A 25,608-nucleotide genomic window follows, 5' to 3' on the forward strand; every position below is an offset into this window, starting at 1 on the left:
TTCTGCAACTTCTCAAGCACCTCCAGCACCCTACATGATTTCCTTGGTTTTGGGCTACCTTTAGTTTGGCTTAAAACTTTTGTTTTAAGTTTTCACCTTTGAGTCGACCTGATTTTGTGTGACACCATGAGCTATCTTAACAAATTTTGATTCTTAAATGTGAACCCTACCAAAATGATTTCTGCCTTTTTGCAACAGGAACACATCCTCAGCCCTCAACTTCCATGTTGGAATCAATTATTTTAATTTTAGTTTATGCCTCAAAAATAAGAAACAGTATCCCGAGATGATATCGCAGCACTAACTTCCCCTTGTCCCGCTGAACTATAATGGGGGTATTTACTGAAGTTGTTAGCTCTACAACAAGAGTGTTGAGTGGGGACCAAGATGCTGTGATGAACAGGACATTTTAGAGAAAATGATATGAAATGTCAGAGAATAAAATTGGCAATGCATCACATTTTGTGTATGTAGATGTGTTATTAATTATATTAACTTTTGTAAACATTTTCATTTCTTTTCATAGCTGGCTCCAAAATATTGGTGAAAGATCCTAGACCTGCACTAGGAACACCCAGCCCAAAGCTAAGTGGTTAGTAATTTCAGTTGTTTTTCTAGAAATTATGATTTCTAGAAGTGATCTACTATTTTCTTGACAATTTATTTAGAAAAATATATATCAGAATGGGAAAACTATGCATTTGACCATTTAGAGTTTGAATTTGATAATTTGTATTATAAGAGGTTGAATTTCAAAGAATATAATAGTGACATATTAATATTCCAAAAATATTATTTATAGTTCGCTCCATAATTTTCCTTTCAAGAGTATCTGTAAATTACTATAAAATAATGGCAATGTTTTACTTAAAATATTAAAATGAAAAATGAAAGGGGCCAGCCATGTATTGTAGTGGTTAAGTTCAGCATGCGCCACTTTGGTGGGCTGGGTTTGCAGGTTCGAATCCCAGGCATGAATCTACACCACTCATCAGCCGTGCTGTGGTGGCGACCCACTTATAAAGTAGAGGAAGACTGGCATAGATGTTAGCTCAGGGCTACTCTTCCTTTAGCAAAAAAAAAGAGGAATATTGGCAACAGATGTTAGCTTAGGGCTACTCTTCCTCAGCAAAAAAGGAAAAGAAAAAAAGAAATATTATATAAAATTTTTAAATATAGTTTTTTTTTTTTTGCAAAAGGTCTAAATACACTTGGCATGAGAGTAAAAGTTCAAGAACTTCTAGAACTTTCCCAGTTTAATTTTGGTTATTAGATTTAAAAAACAAATTTTGAAACAAGTCATTAAAGATGACTGGGCCTTGAAGTCCTACAACCTTAATGTAATTCCCATATTATACACTCCCTACCCTATGACCTTGGAAAAGTTATTTTATATATCTGAGCCTCGATTTCTTTATCTGTACAAAAGAAATAGTGATTAGATTATTATAAATGAGCTTCATGAAAATGAAATGCAAAGTGCTTAACCACTAGTAAGTTTTCAATACATGAAAACTGCTTTTGTAGTATTACTCAGTATTTTATTTACATGATATAAATGAAAAGCTACCAATAAAATTAAAGGCTAAATGTCTAATCTTTACCTTGGAGACAGATTTAGCTCAGTTGCATCGAGCCTGGAACAGTGTTAGGAGCTAATTTTAGTGGGATTCAGAAGTTCACAATGTATATGCTATAAAATTGGAATGTCCACAAAACTCTGAGACACTGATTTATTCAACACTCAATGAAAACAGACTGAATGCCACTAAGGCAATCAAAGAATATGTCAGCATAGGAGAGGAAGGTTAGCAATGGAGTCAGAAAACCATAATGGACAATCAATGCACAGAATTTTCCCAGGGAGATTCTGTATCTGTTCACAGATGGATGCTCTGAATAATAGCTCTGGCCCATCAAGTGTAAACCTGGACTGTCCTGGGCAAAACATGGCCGTTGGTCACCAATAAATAAATCAGGCAGACAAAAAAATAAAAAAGAGTATGGAAGAACTAACACAATTAATAAGCTTGAACAATAGAAATATATAAAGATTTCTGCATCAGACAATTATAGAATATATATTTTCCTCAAAGGCACATGGGGCAGCTGTAACAATTGATCATATTAATAAATAAATCTACACAAATTTCAAAGCAAAGTTAGTTTTATCTGACCATGATGCAATTAAAAGTTAATAAGAGGGGCCGGCTCCGTGGCTGAGTGGTTAAGTTTGCGTGCTCTGCTGCGGCGGCCCAGGATTCGGATCCTGGACGCAGACATGGCACCACTCATCAGGCCACATTGAGGCGGCGTCCCACATCCCACAACTAGAAGGACCGGCAACTAAGATATACAACTGTGTACAGGGGGGTTTGGGGAGATAAAGCAGGAAAAAATAAAATAAAATAAAATAAAAGTTAATAAGAAAATGGATAATTTTTTTAAATTCATGAATGTTTGGAAATAAGAACAAAATTAATACTGATGAATAACTCATGAAATGAAGAAATTAAAATGGAAATTATAACACTAGAATTTAGTTATGTTGAAAAGTCTAAATATCAAAACTTGGGGACTAAAGCAAAATCAAAGTTGTGAGGAGAATTTATAACCTTAAATCCTTACTTTAGAAAAGAAAAAAGTCTCAGAATTAATGAGTGAAGTATCCCTGTGAAGATGATATGAAAAGTGTAACAGAATAACCAAAAGAAAGCAGAAATCAATATACTAAAAATGAACAGAAAACCTCCAAAGATATAATAGAAGAATCTCAACAGAGCCAAAGGTAGTCCCTTGAAAGAACAGAGTGAACAATTTTTGTAAAGCTTGATCAAGAAAGGAACAAAAACAAATAATATAATAAAATGAAATATGAATATAACTATATAAAGAATAGATTAAATAAATTATAAATATATTAACAGAAAACTATCAATAGCTACCAAATTATTTTTAAAAATTAAACAAAATAGACAAATTACTAGAAAAGTATATTTTACTAGAACTAACAAAAGAAAACTTGATAATCCCGTAATAAATAAAGTTGTAGTTAAAGCTATTTCCACAAAGAAAAAACAGATCGATATGACTCTACTGATGAGTTCTACCAAATTTTAAAGGAACAGAGTAGATCATCCAAGTTTTATCAAAACTCCTTGGGTTAGTAAAACTCAATCTATGGGTCGAACATAACTCTAATAACTCAGATAAAGACATTATAAGAAGAGAAAATTACAGAGCCATTTGATTCAAGATTATGGATGAAAAACTCCTACATAAAATCTTAGCAAATCAAATACAACATTATAGTAAAGATGATACATCATTACCGAACTGGGTCCGTGATAGTTATGCAGGGACATTTTCAAATTAAATAGTCTGTAAAAAGTAATTTTTCACATTAAGAAACTGAATGCAAAAAATTATCACCATGACAATACTTGCACAGAAAATATTTTGTAAGATTCAACATCTATTTATAATTTAAAAAAAACTCAATAAACTAGAAAGGAAAGGAATTTCCTTAACCAGAGTAAAGGTATCTATAAAACTCCTGAGCAACATTATCTTAAATGGGAAGACATTAGAAGCATTTCATTAAAAATCATAAGTGAGGAGCTGACCCTGTGGCCTAATGTTTTGGTTCTGCATGCTCTGCTTTGGTGGCCTTGGTTTGTTGGTTTGGATCCCAGGCACGGACCTATACCACTCATCAGCCATGCTGTGGCAGTGACCTGCATATAAAATGAAGGAAAACTGGCATGAATGTTAGCTCAGGGCTAGTCTTCCTCAAGCAAAATACGAGGAAGATTGGCAACAGATGTTAGCTCAGAGCTAATCTTCCTCAGGAAAAAAAAACCCAAAAGTCATGTATGTGACACAGTGATTAAATTACTCCAAAGTAACAAGAATGAAATTTGGCAATGGTATCAGTCTGGAGCATGATACTTTATTTGGCAATGCTGTGAAGCCTATGAAGCAAAGTTTAAATTCAAATATGTCTCGAAAGAAAGGATCATGACCATCATTTTCTTCTTCCTTTTCATTGATATCCACATCAATGATAGTTGAATGATACTTTAGAATTAACAGAGAACTGTGAAATACACAATCAGGTTTAAATCTCAAAATAGGCTTAACAATAGAAAGAAGTATTATTATTCCCATTGTACATTGGGATATGAATGACTGAATAGTGTCTGTCTCTCCCATTCTGTCGTGAGATGCATTTCTCATTTATGTACTGGAAAGGCGGAGGGTAGGAGTGGTGATGTGCTGGAGCCGGCAGGTAGAGGCTCACCATAAGCAATTGTGTACATTATTCCAAAATGCACTCAGTGATGTCATACTGGTAGTTTGAAATCTGCCATTATGGGAATATTTACACCGTAGATATCAGCAAATACTGTAAATGAGTTTTGTTTTGTTTTGTTTTTTTGTCTGGAGAACCAGTTGTTAAACATTTACTACTATATCAATGAGTAATCCTGATACAATGTACTTTGCTGCTGCTAGAACCTACTTCATTCCATTACTATTTTCTCCTGCCACTGAGATTCCCCTTCATCTCCTTCAACTAACACTCCTTAATTCCCCGAAGCACTATGGACACAATCATTAGGTGTAGCAGATTTTCGTTAAGGTTCAGGGGTAGCAAAGAGTTATCACAGTACAGGCCAGGGGAAACAAACAATCAGAAAGACAACTCTTACTTACTGAGTATCTACTATTGCTTTTAGAACATCTTTTTTCCATTCCTACTCCTCTTATCTCTACAACTAAGAGTTTGTTACCTTCAAATTCCTGATCTTTCTAATACAGGGCAATTTAACTTGTCACTCCTTCCTGCAAACTTGTTCTAGATATACTTTTTTAAAGCTAAAAACTCTTTAAGGTGTTTACTAAATCAAGAGGTTTTTATCCATGCACTGTATCAAACTTTTGGGTTAGGTTCCCTTATACATCTAGAGCCCTGAAGGACATTTGATCCTGTCCAAAACATCTGTAAGGCATTTGGTCCATAAGACATTTGGTCCATAAAACGTTTGGTCCACGCCAAAACTTCCCTGATATCTGGTCATCTTTGGTCCTGTACCAAACATCCATGGAGACATTGGGTCCATGCCAAAAGTCCTTGATATTTGATCTTGTGCAATATCATTTGGTTTGGACCAAAAATGCTCATGGGCATTTTGGACAGAACCAAATGTCAAGGACGTTTCAGCATGGGCCACAAGTCTGATGGACATTTTGGACAGGACCAAATGTCTGCTAACCATACAGAGCATTGCTTTGTAGTTTGAGGTTTTAGAGAGAGAGTGCCACTGGAAGGATGACTTGGTAAAGATCACAGACTCAGGACTGTGGATTTCTCATAATACTCAATACATGTCTGATAAATATATATTTTATTACCAACTATATAGTGAGCTGTAAGGGCCACAGTTCCTCCATTTTATCTGCATAATAATAATAATAGTGATTGTAGCAACTAACACTTAACTATACTTTTCACATTTGTTATCTCATTAATCTTCCTAACAACTCTATATTAATCTCATGTTAATCGTAAGGAAATCCAGGCTTAGAGAGTTAAATAACTTATCCAAAAGCACACAGTTCATAAATTGTAGAAGATGAACTTGCATACAGGCAGCCTCACTCTAGTGGCTGCACTGCTAACATTTTTGCTATATTGCTTTTGAATTATCATAAAAAAAACTAATCATGTTGGTTGGAATAGTCAGTAAAAACTCAACTCTTAAGCGATTTTATGTTCATCCTCTACCACAGTTTTGCTTTATTGGTTTGCTGAGTAGAATTCACGGAATGTACAATTTGTAACCCCAGTCTCTGTGATCAGAGTGGTAAGAAGTATGAAGTCGGTAGAGAGGATCATGTGACAAATGTCAATAACTTGTTAGGAGAAAAAAGACATTTTCCTAAATCTGCATCAGTCACTCACTCACCCAAACAAGCATGGCTCTTTTGAACAGCTGATTTCTAGGGAAGTGCATTATTGTGATATATAGGATTAATGGAAGCTTCTCTCAGCCTCTTCCCAGGATCTGAGTAGACTTTGACATAATTTATATAACTATAAATTACATAACTAATTTATATAAAGTCTTATTTGGCTATATCTAACATAAAGAGTGTTTCTTCTTCAGATGAAAGTTTTATAACATTAGAATATTCTTTGATTCTACCACAATTCAGCTCTCTCCCATGAGAGTTAGGCAATTGTAGTGGCAATTCTTTTATTTCTAAAAATACCTGTAAACCTCAAAGCTGTCAATATGGTGGAGCCCTGTTCTTGCCCAGGAGCATTTATTATTGGAATCACTGAACTCAGTATTCTGTAAGGAGGACAAAGGACCATCCTGCCTGACAGTCTCCCAGGGCTGTTCTGCAAGAGGGGTTTTGACTCTGCGCCCTTTCTCCCGTAAACCTGTTCCCACGGCTGTGAGAAAAGCACGCCTCTTGGGGCTTGGATAGAGACTGACGACTCAGCAAAATCACTTTACTTTCTTTCTGAAAGAAAGAGATTATTAAAGGAGATGAAATATAAGTAAACGGTGTTTATTTGTGTTCTAAATATAAATCTCATGTCTTTAGTTGGTGATGTTATCTCTTATTGATGACACGTACAAATCTAGGTTATTATGATTTTGGTTTATTCTAAAAAAATTGAAACACTTTATGTGAAGAATTCGTTTTATAATACACATTCCACATTATTGTGTATTTAGCAAAATATTATTCAATAAACTAGTGTTCATTAATCTACTATTTAACGCTTATGTTTACAGGGCACCAGAAAATTAATATGTGTATTTATTTAATCTACTCACAGTTCCTGATGATGTGTTTGCCCAAAATTATATATGGAAAGGCTCTTACAATTTTAAGGGAAAGAAACAACCCATGACCTTGACAGTTACAAGTTTCAATGCTTCTACTGGGAGAGTCAATGCAACACTCAGCAATAGCAACATGGAACTGCTGCTTTCAGGTATCACATTAAAGAACAGCAAACAATGCCTTTGTGCTTTCATTTCCATCATTTCATCATTTTATTAGTGATTTTTATGCTGTGAAATGTTTGTTACATTTTTTTGATGACATTCATAATTCATCCAGAAACAAGGCTTTCTGGGTTTTGTATTGATGCATGAATATTACTACATAAATTACTACATAAATACTCTGTGATTCTGAAATAAGCTCCCACAAGAATATTTTTATGTAGCTAGAAGGAGTCATCATGAAATAGAACAGAACTTTTCAGTATAACTAAATCTTTATTCTCATAACACCAAAGAGGCTGGATCAGAGATATGCAAGCTATTTTATGGTCACAAAATGATTTCTTCAAATGAGAATATTTGGATTGAAACCATAATTTAAGACAGAAAAGCTACAGCTACACATACTTGAAACAGTCATAAAGAACCCAGAGCCCTAACACCTGCTCAGCCCTCTCAAATTTCTGTTTCCTCTATCTAGTGCACAGTTCCCTTCTTATCTTTGATTGCTCTGGTTTTTCTGACATTTCAGATGTTTTCTCAAATGTCTTCTCGTCAACAGTACACAGTGCCATGACCCTGTCTAAAGTAACCTTCACATTGTAAACAGAATCAGACACACTCTTAGTCTTAGGCAGTCTTATCCTGTTTCATTATCTTTTTTTATATAGTACTATACTGTACTATAGAAATTATAGTACAGTATAGCATAACATAGTATAGTATTACATAACATTACATGACCTTATTTATTTGTCTACACTCCAAGAGAATAAGCTTGAAGAGTACCAGTCTTTGACTTCCAGTTCATTACTATATCACAGAGGTCAGAAAAGCATCTGAAACAAGATAGGCCTCAATGAATATTATCAAATTAATGAATTTAAATTATTACTCTCATTGTTAAAAATATTTTTGAAAAACTGATATTGCTAATATGAAATGTATGTATTTTTAAATTTCTTGGCTGGCTATGTATATATCCTACATAATTATTAATAATGAAATCATTTGTGGTATAAATAAAATGGAAAATAAAATTATTGATTTTGTAAATTTTAGAACAAACAAGCATCATTTTATATTATAGAATGATCCTTCATTAAACCCAAAGTAAAAGTATTAGAAGTTAATATGCATTATATTTTTAAAAATGTATGCACTTATATGTTATAAATTGAAACAAGCTGTACAGACCTTCCTCAACTTACCAGGGTTATGTCCTGATAAACCCACTGTGAGCTGAAAATATGTTGTCAGAAATGTGTTTAATACACCTAACCTACCGAACATCAGAGCTTAGCCTAGCCTACCTTAAACATGCTCAGAACACTTACATCAGCCTACAGTTGGGCAAAATCATCTTAACACAAAACCTATTTTATAATAAAGTGTTGAATATCTGATTGATTTATTTAATATTGTACTGAAAGTGAAAAACAAAATGGTTGTATGGGTCAGAATCGTTGTAAGTGTACGAGTTGTTTATCCTTGTAGTCGCATGGCTGACTGGGAGCTGCCACTGCCCAGCATCACGAGAGAGTATCCTTCTGCATATTGCTAGCCAGGAAAAAGATCAAAATTCAAAATTCCACGAACAGTTTCTGCTGAATGTGTATATTTCTATTGCACTATTGTAGAGTCAAAAAATCGTAAGTCAAACCATCAGGGACCAACTGTATATGAATGAGAGAAATGCATTTAAATGATGACTACTGATTTATTTAACTTTGAAACATAAATGATTTTTTCTTTATTTTTCTGTAAAAGAGCACAAAATAAATATATATTTAATCTAGAAAAATTTCAAAACAAATTCCTAAAAATATTAAAAAACACATAAATAAATTTAATTTGCTATCACTATCTCCATATAAATCAGTTGTAATATTTCCCCAGCAATTTTATTTGTGATTACTTTTACGTCTTTTCCCTATTAATCGTAATTTACGTTAGATAAAGATCTATCTACCATTATCTTTGTATTCCTGGCATATTCTTGATAGTTTATTACATAGGAGAAATATTAAGTGAATGAATGAAATTTCAACTACCAGTTAATCACAAAATTTTTACTTAGAACCTTATTTTCTATTATTCCCCTAAACAGATTTACATTTCAGCTTATTTCTACTCTTGTAATACTCACTGTTTAAGGAAAAAAAATCATTGTATATATTTTAGCTTCTCTCCTTTATGCCATTACCTATATTTACCTTCTTGAACTAAAAATCGTTCTTGATTTTTGAGACTCAGCTCAAAAGCTCTTTTTCTGAATAGGCACTTCCTGATCACTCCAGTGTGAAATGATCCTTCTCCTTTCTGGCCTTTTCTTTATCACATTATCTCACATGTTTTAGCTAGTTGTGTACCTGACATGTTTCTTACTTCATTGAAAATGCTTTTAAGCATCCTATCTTACAGGAACAACATATATTTATCTTTGTGGCTCCAGTAGCACCTAGAATACTGTCTTTCACAGATTTGTCACCCAACTCATTATTAACAAAAATTATCAGGAATTTTAACATTTGATTCATTTCCTTAAAGATTTTAAATCTGATTGGGAGGAGAAATCACTTTGTTTGCAATATCATGGAATGACTTATTAAGAACAGTAATATTTAATCTTAATAGCGTAGGTAATTTAAATCTCACAAGATTTAAATTGAAAATTTCAGCTGAAAGAGAGATCAATGTATATATATTACATGATTTGTGAAAAGCATTGTGGGTAAAGCTGGCCTTGACTCGGGCTTATTTTATTTCTTTTCCTATCATATATATTACATGATATATTTAAGGAGTTATAGATAATAAAATGAAGTATAACTATTTGCAAAATTAGTAGACTAAAATGTCCTTACGTTTTACAGGGGTATATAAAAGCCAGGAAGCTCGCCTAATGTTACACATCTATCTGATCAAAGTACCAACTCATGCTTCTGTGAAGAAAATGAAGGAGGAAAATTGGGCCATGGATGGCTTTGTAAGTTTAATTCTTTGAAAGTCTGCTGCTGATTTTAATAACAAATTTGTGCTTGGTTTGTCATTAAAATTCCAGAAAAAGGTTATTTTCTAAATTTAGCTAGTTATGAACACACACATATAAAATAGCAAAATTGCTATTATGGGTAAATTATTCTAAAGAAAAGATGCAGTATAAATATTTAGTAATCTAGAGTGTCAGACCTAGGGTTATTGGATTCTGGCGGGCTTTGCTTATTTTTATGGTACTTCTGTATTGGTTGGAGGCATAGAGTTTTTCATTAGTTTCATCAAATGTATTTTGTCTACAGTCAGGACTATGATAAATAAATCTGGATAAAATATAATTCCATCTTTGTCTGGAACCACTATTTAAGACATATGCAACGTATTAACAAAATCCAACAGAAAAATTAGGTATGCCCATTAAATTTAAACACAGATTCAGGATATTTTGTAAAGTTGTCTGTGAAGAGAAAGTTATGTGAGCTGCTTCCTATGGGGAGATAGTTACAATAGCTTCATCTTGGAGTCACTCTGTCCTATTCAGTCACTCCTGTGAATGGAGTTTCTAAATTGGCAGTTGGAAGCAACGTCTCATATTCACATATGGCCCAGGAGTCTTTGCTAAAACATGAGCATGAGAGCTTTGACTTTGTCCTCTCCAGTAACAAGCCTTCTTTTACAATAAAGAGCTAGCAGGAAAGAAGATAGTAGGTCATAGGCTTCGGTAAGTTTGATTCCCAAGGAAAAAATGTCCATCCTGTTTCCCTATCTGTCCCGTCGTTCATGGAGTTGAGAACTAACTCATGTCTTCAATGCACTCAGATTGTTTCGTTGTATTATTTCATCTAGGAAACACATACAATGAATTAATATTAGAGCTTGAGCTATTCTTTTTAAAAGCATTTCGTTTTTTAAAATGGCCGTGCCCAGAGAGTGATTTGTGATAATAAGGAATAAATCACTTGTGAAATATCAGACTTCTGTGGATGGTTTGGTATGATATTTTACTTTGTAGGGTGGGGATTCAGGTTTTTTACAGCTTTTACGATAACGTACATGACTTAGATAGCTAATTGTAACTAATCAGAACAAACTTCAGAGTAAATTTACATTACTAGTTTCCAGGAATGCTGAAATGTGTCAATTCCTATTTTATCTATGAGCTCAAATGACACTATGCATGTAAAGTATTTTTAAATATAAGATTTTATACACGTGCAAGGTGCATGTAATAGGCAGCACTTACAGTGTTAGATATAGCCACAAAATCTCAAGGTCAAACAGGTATTTGTTCCTTCTCATGTGTACAAGTTTAGTTGAGGGAGCTGCACTTGAAGTTGTGGTAGGAAGCTCAGGTCTGCTCCCTGTGTCTCATTTTGGAGCCTAGGTTGAAGGAACAGAAGCACCTGGAGCATATTCTTTCTTGTCAGAGGTCAGAAGCACTGACGGGCACGGTAGAAATATGTCCCCCCCTCTTTTTTTAAAAAAAAACAGCTCTCTTAAAATATAATTCATATACCCTACAATTTACCTATTTAAAGTATATAATCCAGTGTGGTTTTTAATATATTTACAGATATGGGTAACCATCACCACAGTTGATTTTAGAATATTTTCATCACCTCAAAAAGGAATTCCATATCATTTAGCTATCTCCCCCACCAACCAGCCCTCGTCCCCACCCTAGCTCTAAGCAACCTCTAATCTCTTTTCTGTCTCTATAGATTTCCCTGTTCTGGACTTTCATTTTTATGGAGGCATATAATATGTGGTTTTTTATGACTGGCTTCTTTCAGGGAAACATGCTTCTTAAGACCTAGGCTTACTGACCCATTGTCAATTCCACCCACATTCCATTGGCAAAAGCAAGCCACAGGACCAAACACAACTTAGTGAGATGGAAAGTATACTCTTCCCATGAAGGTTGGTGGGAGAGGGAAGAAGGCATGTATGTATACGTTGAACAGTGATCTAATCTACAAAGTACAGTATAACCATATTTATTTTTTTTCCCTCAGGAATATTAGCCTTGAGATAACATCTATTGTCAACCCTCCTCTTTTTTTGGTTGGGGAAGATTAGCCCTGAGCTAACATCTGTGCCGGTTGGCCTCCACTTTATATGTGGGATCCCTCCACAGTATGGCCAATGAGTGGTGTAGGTCCACACCCAGGATCTGAACCTGTGAACCAAGGCCGCTGAAGTGGAGTTCACCAGACTTAACCACTACACCATAGGACCAGCCCCCATGTTTTAATTTTTAACTGACCATTTGCCTCATTCTGATTCATCATATCATTGCCCTTTTTTTGACAATAGGTTTCTTAGCCTAAAAGAAATCTATATATCTATATCATTATATTAATAACAAACCCCGTTTTTTTCTAGTGTTGTAATTATTTAAAAATGAAAATTGTGATTTTCTTTGCTTTTAATGATGGCAGATTTGCACGATGTGCTGTGTTTTACATAGGAGAAAGCTCTACATGGAGGAATTCTGCATCATATTAATTTCAGAATAAAACTGAAGATTTCTTAAGGGTGGGAAAACATAGCTGTGACCAGTCTTCAGATTTAATCAAATGTATAAATATTTTTAGGTCTCTGCTGAGCCTGATGGAGCTACTTATGTATTTCAAGGATTTATTCAGGGCAAAGATTATGGGCAGTTTGGACTACAAAGACTGGGTAATGTATACATTTTCATTCTCATGTAGTTCCTTTATTACTCCAGACATCATAAGAAAATAGAGTAGATTCTGTACATTAGGTACACTTGCTACATTTTGAAGTTTTCTTTGTCAAGAATATACATTGATACATTTGATAGCCTTTTAAATAATCACATTCTGCAAAATATTGATTCTCCATGTATCAACTCTGTACGATGTTTAGTTTTTCATCAAATTTCTAATAAACATGACAAAATGTCTTGCCCTTAAGCAAGTAAAAAGGAGAAAAAGTGATAGAGATATAAAAGAAAATATTAAACTGTAAATTATTTTATCTTATCTCATGAGAACTGTAATACTTGTCTTCAGTTTGAATATTGTTGCAATTTTCTTACTCCTTCAAAAATGTAGTGGCACTTTGAGAAACTCATAGGGTCTAGAAAGGGAAAATAGCTTTGAGGAATGGGACGCTTCTTGGGGCTTTGTGCTCTTCACCTATGTAAATTTTCTGTGGTGGGAGGCACAGGGTTTTGTCATTCTGATTTCCCACTCTTCCAAAATGTGCATAAACCTTATCTTGCTTGAATGTATTTATTAACATAGCTTTTGGTGTATAATTTTCCTAAGGTATAGTGTTTCCCATTATTATATTGTGGTATTGATACTTAAAGAATAAATTTAGACTCTAAAAACTACTGTTTGACATTTACCTTAACAATTCCATTACTTTGAACTTTTATATAAATATTTTGAGTCTCTGGAAAAATCAAGTAAAGAATAAGGTACTTTTTTTAACCTGGCGTAAGGTGTGACTGAGTTGAATATAACTATTTATCAAAAAGGGAAACTAGCTTTCTCTAAATGAACAATAATAATAAGATATCATTTGGGATAATGTCTTGCCTAAAATTGTGTTAGTTTTAAAAACAGGGTAAAACATTCATTAACACAGTCATGTAATTGAGTGCAAGATGCGTCCACATAATAGTCCCCAAAACATCTCAAACACTACATGTCTAAAGCAGAACCTATAAAACCAGAGAGATTTCTCTTTGGAAAAGAACTATTAATTATTTTGTATTCCCCCATCTCTGTGCCAACACGTTGACAAACCTGATTCTTCTGATTTCCTAACTGTGCTAATGTCATAGTCATTTACTCAGCCCCAAGAAGAACACTGCTGATCCTATGCCTTCTTACTTCTTTCATTCACACAAACAAGTTCTGTTGATTTTAACTACAAAATATTTCCTAATTCTGTCTCTTCATCCTCTTCCTAATGCTCTAGTTCAAACCTTAATTTCCTGTTTTATCTGGTTGTTGCTACAACCTTCACACTACTCTTGCTTCCAGTCTGGACTCCCTCAAATCCATCCCACTCTAGTCACTGTTCTAAATCGTGTATCTTATCACTAGGCCTTTTATTTCTAAACACCTTCAGTTGTCCCTCACTTCAGGTATGTAGTAAGTTTGAGCTTTTAGAAGGATATTTATGCCTTTTCAGAGTAGAGCCATAGTTTATCATTTTCTCCTCCTACTTCTACCACACATCTTCTCCACACAAACACAACTAATGCTTGTCACATCCTGTAAGTATGCCACTCAGGTTCCCATTTCTAGGTTTATGATGGTCCTACTTCCTCTCCCCTTCATTATTCTACTGATTCTTCAAGGCCATATTGCATATCCTCCAGAAAACATTCTTTCATGGCACCAGAGAAAATTACTCCTTTTCTCCCTAAAGTACATCGATCATTAATTTGTGCTTGATGTATATACTTATTTGAGCCTCTGTATTCTTCCCACAATTATATAAACTTTTCAGTTCAGAGATTCTACTTATTCTTTATCCTGTATCCTTCCCTTGAAAAATATGTTACACAAAGTAGGCATTGTGCAAAATTATGTGGAAATGAGTTGAAGGAGTTTCATGAATTATTTTTGTTTACTATGTACATTTCCAAGTAGATATCTTGAGAAAAGAAGAAGTTAATTGGTTCATAAAAATAAAAATCAATTATGATAAAATAGAGTTGATTTTGTATTTATAATTTTTTTTTTATCTTATAGGACTAAATACATCAGAAGGTTCAAATTCTTCAAATCAACCTCATGGTACAAATAGTAGTTCTGTGGCCATTGCTATTCTTGTGCCTTTTTTTGCACTTATATTTGCAGGATTTGGATTTTATCTTTATAAACAAAGGTGAGTTTGTTGATTTTAACAGTAAAATATTTCCCATATCTATATTTCATGTTCTTTTTACTGGTCTAGTTCAAATCCTAATTTCTATTTTTTTCTGAGTTGTTGAAATCTCTGTGCACCAAATAGCCACAATGTGTCAAACAACCACAGTTGTTGAAAACCTTATATCTCCAGGCTACCCTCCACCACCCCAACATGCACCAGTAAAAATTGCTCTGTTAACTTGCACAAGCATTCAACTTAACCCTTTCTCCTTTTGACTGTTAATTTCCTGGTACATAACTAATTTACATAAGTTATTTTTACGTTATCCATAATGAGACTTTAGAGATACAAAATCTAGGTTAAGGTTTAAATTGAAGAGGTGACATCCGATGCCAGATTTATTTAGAGAACTAGGAAGAAGCTTGTGTCCAAAACTCTGAGTTCGCATGACAATACTGACCAGTTTTACCCAAGTGGACAGATGGTAAAATCCTTTAATCCTCTTGTTTATCATCTGTTGCTTTTAGAAGATTATGCAATTAATATGTTGTATTTATGATCTATCTAGTATATGACTATACATTTTACTAGTTAGTTGTTGTTCACTATATCCATTACAACATCCTGGTGAGGGGCTTTACTATGCAGTTTTCCACTGTCTGCGACCATCTCTTATCAAGAAAAAAATATGTAAGTAACAAGATAATTAAATGAATATTACCTAAATACATTTTTCCCAAAACTGATGTTTTTATTATAAATGTCAGTCTGTAATATCTAAGAGTGATTTGTTTAATAACACATAAATTTGTAACAATTGCATATAGCAGCTGTTTAGGCTTTGTCAATATCAGACTTTGTTAATGATAAAAATTCTTACTAAGTATATTTATAAAGCAAGCAATGCCAATCTTTTTTTATTACTGTGGTAAAATACACATAACATAAAACTGTTTAAACTGTTCTAAGTGTATAATTTAGTGGCATTCAGTACATTGACAATGTCATGAAACCATCCTGCTAGTTCCAGAACATTTTCATTACCCAAAAAGGAAACTCTGTACCCATTAAGTAGTCACTCCTCATTCCCACCTCCACCCTAGGCAACTACTAACCTGCTGTCTGTCTATATTGGTTTGCCTCTTCTGGATATTTCATATAAATGGAATCATACAAAATGTGACATTTTGTATCTGGCTTCTTAAACTTAACATAATGTTTTCAGGTTTCGTCCATGTTATAGCACGCCTCAGTACTTCATTACTTTATGTGGTTGAATAATATTCCATTGTACGTTTGAATGTCTTCTGTGTGAATATGTCCTTTCATCAGCTGATGATCATCTAGAATTGTTCCTTCCTTTTGGCTATTGTGAATAGTGCTGCTATACACATTTGTGTACCAGTTTTTGTTTGGACACCTGTTTTAATTCTTTGAAGTATATATCCAGGAACGGAATTGCTGGGTTCTGTGGTAATTCTACATTGAACTTACTGTGGAAACACCAAACTGTTTGGCACAGCAGCTGCACCATTTTACATTCCCATCAGCAATGTATGAATGTTCCACGTTCTCCGCATCTTCACCAACACTTGTTATTTTCTGTTTTCTTTTCTTCTTCTTCTTTTTTTTAAATTATAGCCATTGTAGTATGTGTGAAGTGGTATCCCATTGTGGTTTTAGTTTGCATTTCCCTAATTACTAATGACATTGAGCATCTTTTCATGTGCTTTTTGGCCATTTTTCTATTTTCTTTGGAAAAATGCCTATTCAAGTACTTGGTCCATTTTTTTAATTGGGTCATTTGTCTTATTGTTGTTGAGTTATAAGAGTTCTTTATATAATCTGGATACTAGATTCTTATCAGATATATGGTTTGCAAATATTTCTCCCTTTCTATGGGTTGTATTCCCACTGTCTTGGTAATGCTCTTTGATGTACAAAAGTTTTCCATTTTGATGAAGTCCAATTTATCTAGTTTTTCTTGTTACTTTTGCTTTTAGTGTCATATCTAAGAAGCCATTCCAAATTTAAGGTCATGAAGATTTGCCTGTATAGTTTCTCATAAGGATTTTATAGACTTAGCTCTTATATTTAGAACTTTGATTTATTTCAAATTAATTTTTGTTAATGGTGTAAACTTTTCTAAAGCTCGATGATATTATTTTGCTTAAAGCTGTTGCACAATATTAGCAAAAGGAAATTCCTTTACATCTTCATGATTTGTACCCAATTAGAAGAAAATGATGTTGCTTCTGATTTTTATTGTGAATGTATTTTGAAAAAAGAGAGACAAATAAGACCCATTGGAGTTATGCACCTGGCAAGAGCAAGTTGTAAGCAATATAATTGTATACCTGATGCCATTGAAAGAAACTTAAGATAGCTTTTTTTAAAAAAATTCATTGTCAGGAAAATCACTTAATTTTTAGTGTAGAGAAAATTTCAGAAAATGCATTAGGGATAGTAAAATAATATAATGGAAAATACAAATTACATTGAAATAGTTAAAATTTGTGGTGTTGGTTGTATACAAAGGTGTTGAGACAGAGATTTATCTTAACATATATCCTTTTTATGAATTAAGTCCCAGAAACAGGTAGGGGCAAGTCTGAATTTGTTCCATTATAAATGTCAGTAGATTATGCAGTGGGATGTGGGAAACTAGAAATAAGCATTCGTTAAAGGTCAGAGAAATAAAGAAAGAAAGCAGGAATTCCAGACCAGCAACTGACACTGCCAGCCTAGCCTCCATATGTTTTGTTAGCTAAAGGCAAATGTTCAGTTATCAGTAACTCTCTGGAAACTGTTTTCATGACTTGAGTATCAGTATAGTCATTTCTTTGAGATTTTGAATTTACTTGCTCTAACGTATATAATTTTTAAGCAAATTGAGTATTTATGTTTCTGGGATACTCTAGGCACCCTCTTAAGTTAGTCCTCAGTTGTCTACTCTTCCTAAAATCGTCTTATTAGTGCAGAACCAGCTTCTTCTTGTCCTTTGACTCACATTAAATTTAACCTCCTCAGATATTCTTTTCCCTATTGCATCTCCTAAAGTGGATCCCAGTCATGTCCTGTCATTTCAACCATTTTCTGTTTCACCAAAATAATTCTCATTACCTATTATTCTTGTTTTATTTATTTTTAATTTATTCATTGTTTTCTATTACTACAATATGAGCTCCATGACAGTAATGACTTTGTATGCTTTTTTAAAAAAAATTATCTATCTAATTCCTAGGATCATGCATGGCACATAAGGATGCTCAGTAAATGTTTGATGAATGAATGAATGAATGAATGAATGATTAGCAATGAGATTTAAATTCCTCATCATTATAATAATTTATTTATATTATACATGCTAATTCATAATAATGATTTATTACTTCAAAGAAGATTTGTGAGAATAGCCATATTACTTTTTTATACATGTATTACTCATAAATGGTACTGTATATATGTATTATATGTAAATAATGAAAGTCACCCAGGATTTAACAGTAACAGGTAATTGTTCAAATCTCATGTATTGAGTTTATGACTTCTCAGTTAATACTTTTGAGTTACATTATCCATTAACATTGATAACTCAAATATATTATGTTTGAGCCCTACTCTTATGTTTCTAGAAGAAAGTTAACACATAGCTAATTAATATTCTCGTCAACAGGACTGCACCCAAAACACAGTATACAGGATGTTCAGTTCATGAAAATAACAATGGCCAAGCAGCTTTTGAAAACCCCATGTATGACACCAACGCGAAGTCAGTGGAAGGAAAGGCAGTACGATTCGATCCCAACTTGAACACGGTCTGCACAATGGTATAATGCGGCAATCCTTTGCCTTCTTCAGAAGCTTGGAAATCGACACACAGAACAGTGCACATTTAGTTCACTGCTAAACAAATTAAAGCACACTTTTCAGGACTTGCTGGGTCACCTTTTCCTGAGGAATGGTAGAGAAGAGCGTTTTTTCATAAACTGGACCATAATTCTTCTTCATGTTTACCATGGAGAGTTTTACAGAATTTCGGCTGCACTCTGAGAGTGCTTACTCACAGTTTATTTGCTTTTTTTAAAAAGGAGATTATTCTAAAACATAAACTTATTTGCATATATTGGAGGAGCATCCACTATCAGTATTTCTGTGCTTTATAAACTATATTAGAGGGACTGGGTTTAAAAAAAAGATATAGGGTAGAAAATAAGAGCTATACTTACAAGAGTCAATAGATCACTGACTTCTCTTTAACCGTCATGAGCTACATCACACCCACAAGTCTGTAGTTCACATCACTCTATGGTCTATTCGTTCTTGCTGAGTCATTGTTTTCCTTATTTCCATGGTTATTTCAGACTGAGTCATGCCCTGAAATGTTTATGAGCTAACTCATGCCACAGCAGTGATAAGATTGCCCATTCTGATTTGACTCTTTCTGGTTTTTGTTCTTCAGTATTATACTGCTATTTTTTTTAGACCGCTTGTCATAGCTTCTGCAAATGGCAAGATCATCGTGCTGTCCTCTCGATTTCCCTCATTATGCTGTAACCAATATTATTCAGTGAGCCATGGGATAGTGTTTAAGTCCTTGCTTCAATCTGTTTTGTCACCCAGAAACCACTTTAGCTGGCAAAAATTATCTATAATAATGATGATTTTGCAGTTATCTGAGACACCAAACTTACCATCCTTTACCAAATTTTCCAGTGTTTTAAAGACCAAGTAGAACCTGTAAATCTACTGTATTTGGTTTATGATATATCTACTTTTCCTTCCAGTTGAGCCTTCAAATTTATTTAACATTGTTTTGAACTTTTGTCTAACAGTGGGTTGGGATATAAGCTTTTTAAGCTTTTAACTTTTATCTAACAATATGTTAGAAATATATTTTGGAACCGCCCCTAAACATAATGACTTAAAAATTTTACTCTTTCAAATCACCAATATAAATTTGTTTACTAAAGTTTTGGATTTACAAATTTTCATATATTTTAAAATTTCTGAACTCTTCCTCTTAAGAAGCAGGTTTCACATGTGACAGGTTTATTTCATTGTCAAATTAGATATGTTTTTGCAAGTTATTGGTGGCTCATTTACAAGTATCACAGTAAGGCTAGCATTTTGATTTAATAGGTCATTGTCTTCCTTTTATAGCATGTTTACTTCATTGAATAAATTATGTACCCAGTGTGAACTCTTTGTTGTCCCTTTCAAATGTGGATAACTCTGTAAACAGTCTAGACTTTTTGTATCTTGAGACAGAGTGCCTAAGAGAAATCATTGCACCCGGGAGCACTACTTGGATCTATCTCTACAACATTTAGTGAATTTCTTGTAAACCACTTTGAGATACATTGTTTTGGAAATTCATACAATTTTCTCAACATTGTACTCTACTGACAGGATGCTGTTTTAAATTTTATGCCATCAGTTATTTATTCTTGTTTATTCAAATGACTGCAATAACAACGATTCATTCATTAATGTTAAGGTTAATACATTTAAGATCTTGTTTAAACAATGTTTCTTCTGCAACTGGCTACTCCTCTTATATTAATGCATACACTTTTGTAAAGAAGTATATTTTTATGAAAAGAACTTTGTAAAAGTATGATGTAAATTTTCAGTGCAATGTAAACAAAATAAAAATGGATAATTGCTTTTGTAAAATGTGTATTCTTTCCAAATTGTCTGCCAGTGTACTGGTTAGTAAAAGAAATAAACAGCCCACATTTATTTGGTGTTTTAAAGTTCCAAAACTGCATATCATATATATTTAGTTAGCAACATAGTAATGAAGTATGGGTGTTTTTCTTCTTTATAGTTCCCCAAGTGTGACACTATTTTATAAGTAAGTAGATTTCTGGTAAACATAATAGTATCATAAAAAACTCATCTTAGAATTTTCCTTAAATGTAAATATTTTAATAATACTATCTAAATTTAGATATACCTGATAATTTCTATTACTTCTGTAGCATATTTTCTTAGAGATCCATATGTTTAACGTGCTTCATAGGTATGAACTCAATAAGCTTTTGAATAGCTACATTAAAGTAATACTCAAAAGCAAATCTGTCTTGCCAAAGTGGAACATGTAATGTTTTGTACTCAAGAAAGTTATGAAGTTTCTATAAAGTTTAAATCACAGGTAATTTAGGCTCAATTTTATTAGAAAACTCTTTTTTCACAAAATATAGTCTTTATATTTCCAAACCACAAACATCCTGCTTATTTATAGTCTATCTCTGTTTATTACACTTTTATTGTAGAAGTAAATGCCCATTGATATAATTCTAGTTTCTTTTTTAACTTCGTTAACTGTTAAAAAAGAACAGTTACCTCCCAAAAAAGGTGTTACCTCCATCTTTCTCTTATTTCATGTCTTCCATATTTTCCCTTGTTGTTTCTTTGTCTTTATGTTTAGTCCTCTCTGTGTTTTTTCTTTTTCTACTTTTTAATTTGCTTTTGCTCTTCTGATGCTTTTCTTAATATCCTTTCCTGCTTTATGATGTGGATTAAGGCTGCCCCAGCTAGAGAAGCCCAAGGTGACCTGGCCTACATGCCAAACTATATGACCCAGTGGACTTTTTTTTATGGTATGAATTAGGACTGCCCCAGGGAGAGAAGCCCAGGGCATCCTCACCTACATGCCGATCTATATGGCCAGATTCGCATCTAAAGTTATATGACCACACAATAACCAGACCCCATCTGCACTGAAATCATTTAATGACTTTTTACATCATCTTTCTTTTTTCCAGGAAAAATAAGTCACGTACCCATGCCTTATAAATTTAGCCCTAACCCTCAACTCAGGGCAGCAGCAGGAGCTCTGACTGCCCATGGGTCCTGTCCCCATGCCTACAGCTCTTCACTGCCCATGGGTCTTGTCCCCAAGCAGCAGAAGCTCTGACTGTCCATGGGTCCTGTCCTCATGCTACTCCACACTATTCTCTAAATAAAAGAGCACCACTGCCAGACCTTGAGAGTCCAAGAAATCTTTCTTTCGACTCCTCGGCTCACCGACCCCGCATCACTTTACGTGTCCTCTCCTTTTAATCCTTATATTATTTTTCATACTTTTCTAGGCTCTTTATCCTTAACCCTCTCAAAAGTTAGCAGAAATTTTAGTGGAAGCAATTTTATTTTTATGTTTTCTCAGCTTTGTTGAAGTATAATTAACAATGTTGTAAGGTATTTAAAGTGTAAAAAGTGATGATTTGATAATTGTGTACTTTTTTCTGTGTGTGTGAGAACATTTAAGTTCTACTCTCTTAGCAAATTTCAATTAAGGAAGTAATTTTAAAGAGTTTTCTTCTACTTCCCTTATATTTAAGAATATTAAAGCCATAAGTTCCACCCAGAACTCTTGATGCTGGAGCCTGATGATAATGATTGTGGAAACAGACCAAAGGGTCATATTTATTTTACCTGTCCTTTTCCCCTACAAGTGAGAAAAAAAAAAAAAGCACCATAATATCTGCTAAAAGAGTCCATAAGTAGATGACACTCGTAAAGAGAATAAGAGAATGCATAGCCTATCAAAGTATTAATCTGTAAATATCTATAAAATTAAAATAGGCATAAAGTAAGGTAAAAAAAATCTCTCCTATAGAGTTATAAGAAGCCCATGAGTCTAAGAAATAATTCAGAATGCGTAGTTTGAAATTTGGCTGAAAGAAATATTGATTTGCTTTTTTTTTCCAGGATGACTGGAGGAAAGGAAATATTGATCTGAGAAGATATATACATTGTAAAAATCTGAAAAATATCTTTCTGTCATCACTTTCATGAGCTTAGTATTCTAAAGTAATTTAAGAGCAGATTTAAAAGTTACTAGGAGGTAGAAATGGCCACTGGACATTAGATTTTATTCTTCAGTATACAAAGCAATAAAACTAGGGAACACCTGCCAGATACTTTCCTAACTTTTAATAAGTTCCCATGTGTAATAGTTTATTAGTTTTGAAAAAGAAGTATATTCTATACGTTCAAATTCATAGCTATAAATTGTATTGCAAAACACAAAACAAGAAATCTGGATTTAAACTCTCATAAGGTCTAAAACTTGCTTGTAACTATTAGCATAACTATGAAACAGAAATAAACCCATGTGCTTTGGCAGGACTAGTGAAATATATAGATGCAGAGAAAAATATAGAACCATCTACATGGTATGAATTAAAGGAAGCCCAAATGCCTTCCTTCTCAGCCAGTATCTTCTTCACACCCTTCAGTTAAGATTTTGTGTCTCCTGAAGGAACTTATTAGAATGAAATATGCTATCTGGAGAATATCATGTGATAGATAGAAATGTAATCCCAATAAGCAAATTAACACAGCTATTACAGAGCAAATCAGTAGAGCAGGCGTTCCTAATCTTTTAATTTTGAAATCAGGACTGTTTCCGTTCTATGGAAACACTCTTTTTGGAATGATGTTTTTAAATGCATAAAATGAAGTACAAAGAAAATTAATTATAATAAAATAGTTACAAAATATTTTTAACTATACTAGTATATATACTAATATACATATATAAGTATGTACACTAATACATATATATATATATATATATATATACTTCTCTACTGAAGTAGAAATAAGCAGTGGGACTAATAATTTCTGTAGTTTTTGAAGAGTTCTTAAGCAATTATGACATTTAACATGACATGAAAATATCTGTGATTTTTATTGGTGACAAAATCAGAGATTATTTTTGCCCAACTTTTTTACCAAAGGAAATACTATATTTTAATTAGAAGATCAGTGACAATAAAGGTATAACTTTTGTCCATTCAAGTTTACAAACTCTTTGAATTCTATTTTCACACCAGGTTAAGAACCCTGCCTTAGAAGTTGGAATTTACAGCAAGTATATTGCAATGGGGCAGGGAAGAAAACATTGTTTTCTCACTTGAGCTGTTGGCAATGAAAATAGAATGCTTAATCTGGACTTTGGTTACCAAGTAACAGCATAAAGTCAATGGACTCTAAGAAGAAATTTCTAATGGGAATGAGTGGGTATAAAAAATAAAATGCCATTAATCAATTAATTTCCTAACACAACAAATATTTTGTAATATTAAGCATGTGTATATTACTCTACTATGAGGTATAATGGATGTTGGATGAATAAAAATATAAAAAACACATGGATCTTATCCTGAAGTAACTTAAAGTCTGGTCAAGCTATAAAAAAATTCTTACAGTATATCTAGAAGATACCACACAATAATTCTATGTCAGAACTATCTATATCTATGTATGCTTTTACTCTTTCACTACTTTCTATTAATTGAAATAGACTTTTATGGAGTTATAAGGAAGATATTTGACAAATTTTAATCTATTGAATAAGATACTACTTTTTTTTAAGTCTAATGATTAAGGGCACAGAAGTGATTTTGGTTATGTGGCATCTATACATATTCTTCAGAATATTCAGAATTTGATGGAGTTAATTTGAAAACTACATATTTGATTAATTTAATATCATGGAAAACTTGAACATTTCTTGACAAAATGATCATAGGCAGTTCACAATTTCAATGTGGAATGTATATTTTACTTTTTATTTCATCTGTATATGTTTCCTTAGGCATCTTGATTAGTTGAAGTTTTATCTATAAAATGTAATTTTCAGTTTAATTGAAGAAAACAAGCACCTACAACTTCAGTAGAAATCAGACAAGACAAGACAAGACAAAGGTCAAATTTATATTTAAAGTTGTACTATTTGTTGGGTAAGGGAAATCAGTATTCCTTTTTGTCTAGTTATTCTACTTGATAAGTTATTCAAAAGAAATAATCAGAGAGGGGTATTTGAAATGTCTTTTCAAATCATGCATTATTTATATACAGTGAAAAATATATCACTGGTTACCAATGTGTAAGCAACATAAATATTCACTGATCTGGATTGTATTGGAAATAACCATACATTTATAACTAATTATTAAAACATATTCAAAGTTAATGACATGAAGAATTCAATATTCAAAACAAAAACCGTTTTTCCCCTCTCTCTCTCCATTTCTCTCTCTTTTTCTTCCAAATACACAGATATACAAACACAAATGTCATGAAGCAAAGAAATAAAATAGAAATAGTAGTTACGATTATCAGGAATGTGAATGATTACATTTTTTTGTTTTACTTTTTTCCAGAGTGCATATATGTTGATTTCATTAGAAAAATAATAGTTTTAAATGAAAAATGGTTTGAAATTTAAAAAGTAGATTTTACTTGGATGATAACTTTGCTTAGAAGAATATCCAGACTTAGAAGCGATAGTTGAAGAGCCTGAGTTTGGGAGACTAACTCATATCTACTGTGTTAATATGAAAAAAAGCCCCAGAGAATTAAAAGGGATAACATCTATACACGGTAAATTGTTTAAATAAGTTAAAGTGAGAAAAATTTAATAAATACATTGAATAATAGATGATTTTTGTCACATATCTATATATTTCACTTTCCTTTTGCTGTTTATATTGCACCAAAATTGCCCAGAATAAGAATATTGAACAAAAGGCTAGTTGTTTCCTTGAAAACTAAACTTCCTCTAAAAATGTAACCAAAGCACTGAAAAGAACCTGGGTCAATATTTTTATGTTTATTCTCATACTTTAGAAAATTATTACTTTTCCACATAACTGTAAATATAGACCACTTTAAAAAATGTTAAAAACCTTAAAAAATACTT

General features: G+C 33.0%; 1 protein-coding gene across 1 annotated transcript in view; it reads left to right on the forward strand.

Moving 5' to 3' along the window:
* The window catches only part of CSMD3 (CUB and Sushi multiple domains 3), a 1,175,747-nt gene extending 1,157,023 nt beyond the window's left edge, over positions 1–18,724 (forward strand). Inside the window, exons 66-71 of the mRNA XM_046642300.1 lie at positions 527–592; positions 6,860–7,018; positions 9,908–10,020; positions 12,626–12,713; positions 14,768–14,903; positions 18,565–18,724. Coding sequence (XP_046498256.1) covers positions 527–592; positions 6,860–7,018; positions 9,908–10,020; positions 12,626–12,713; positions 14,768–14,903; positions 18,565–18,724 — 722 coding nt within the window. The remainder of the gene's footprint in view (positions 1–526; positions 593–6,859; positions 7,019–9,907; positions 10,021–12,625; positions 12,714–14,767; positions 14,904–18,564) is intronic.
* Positions 18,725–25,608: the final 6,884 nt, after the last annotated feature.

This window comes from Equus quagga, chromosome 16 (genome assembly GCF_021613505.1).
Source record: "Equus quagga isolate Etosha38 chromosome 16, UCLA_HA_Equagga_1.0, whole genome shotgun sequence".
NCBI classification, from domain to species: Eukaryota; Metazoa; Chordata; class Mammalia; order Perissodactyla; family Equidae; genus Equus; species Equus quagga.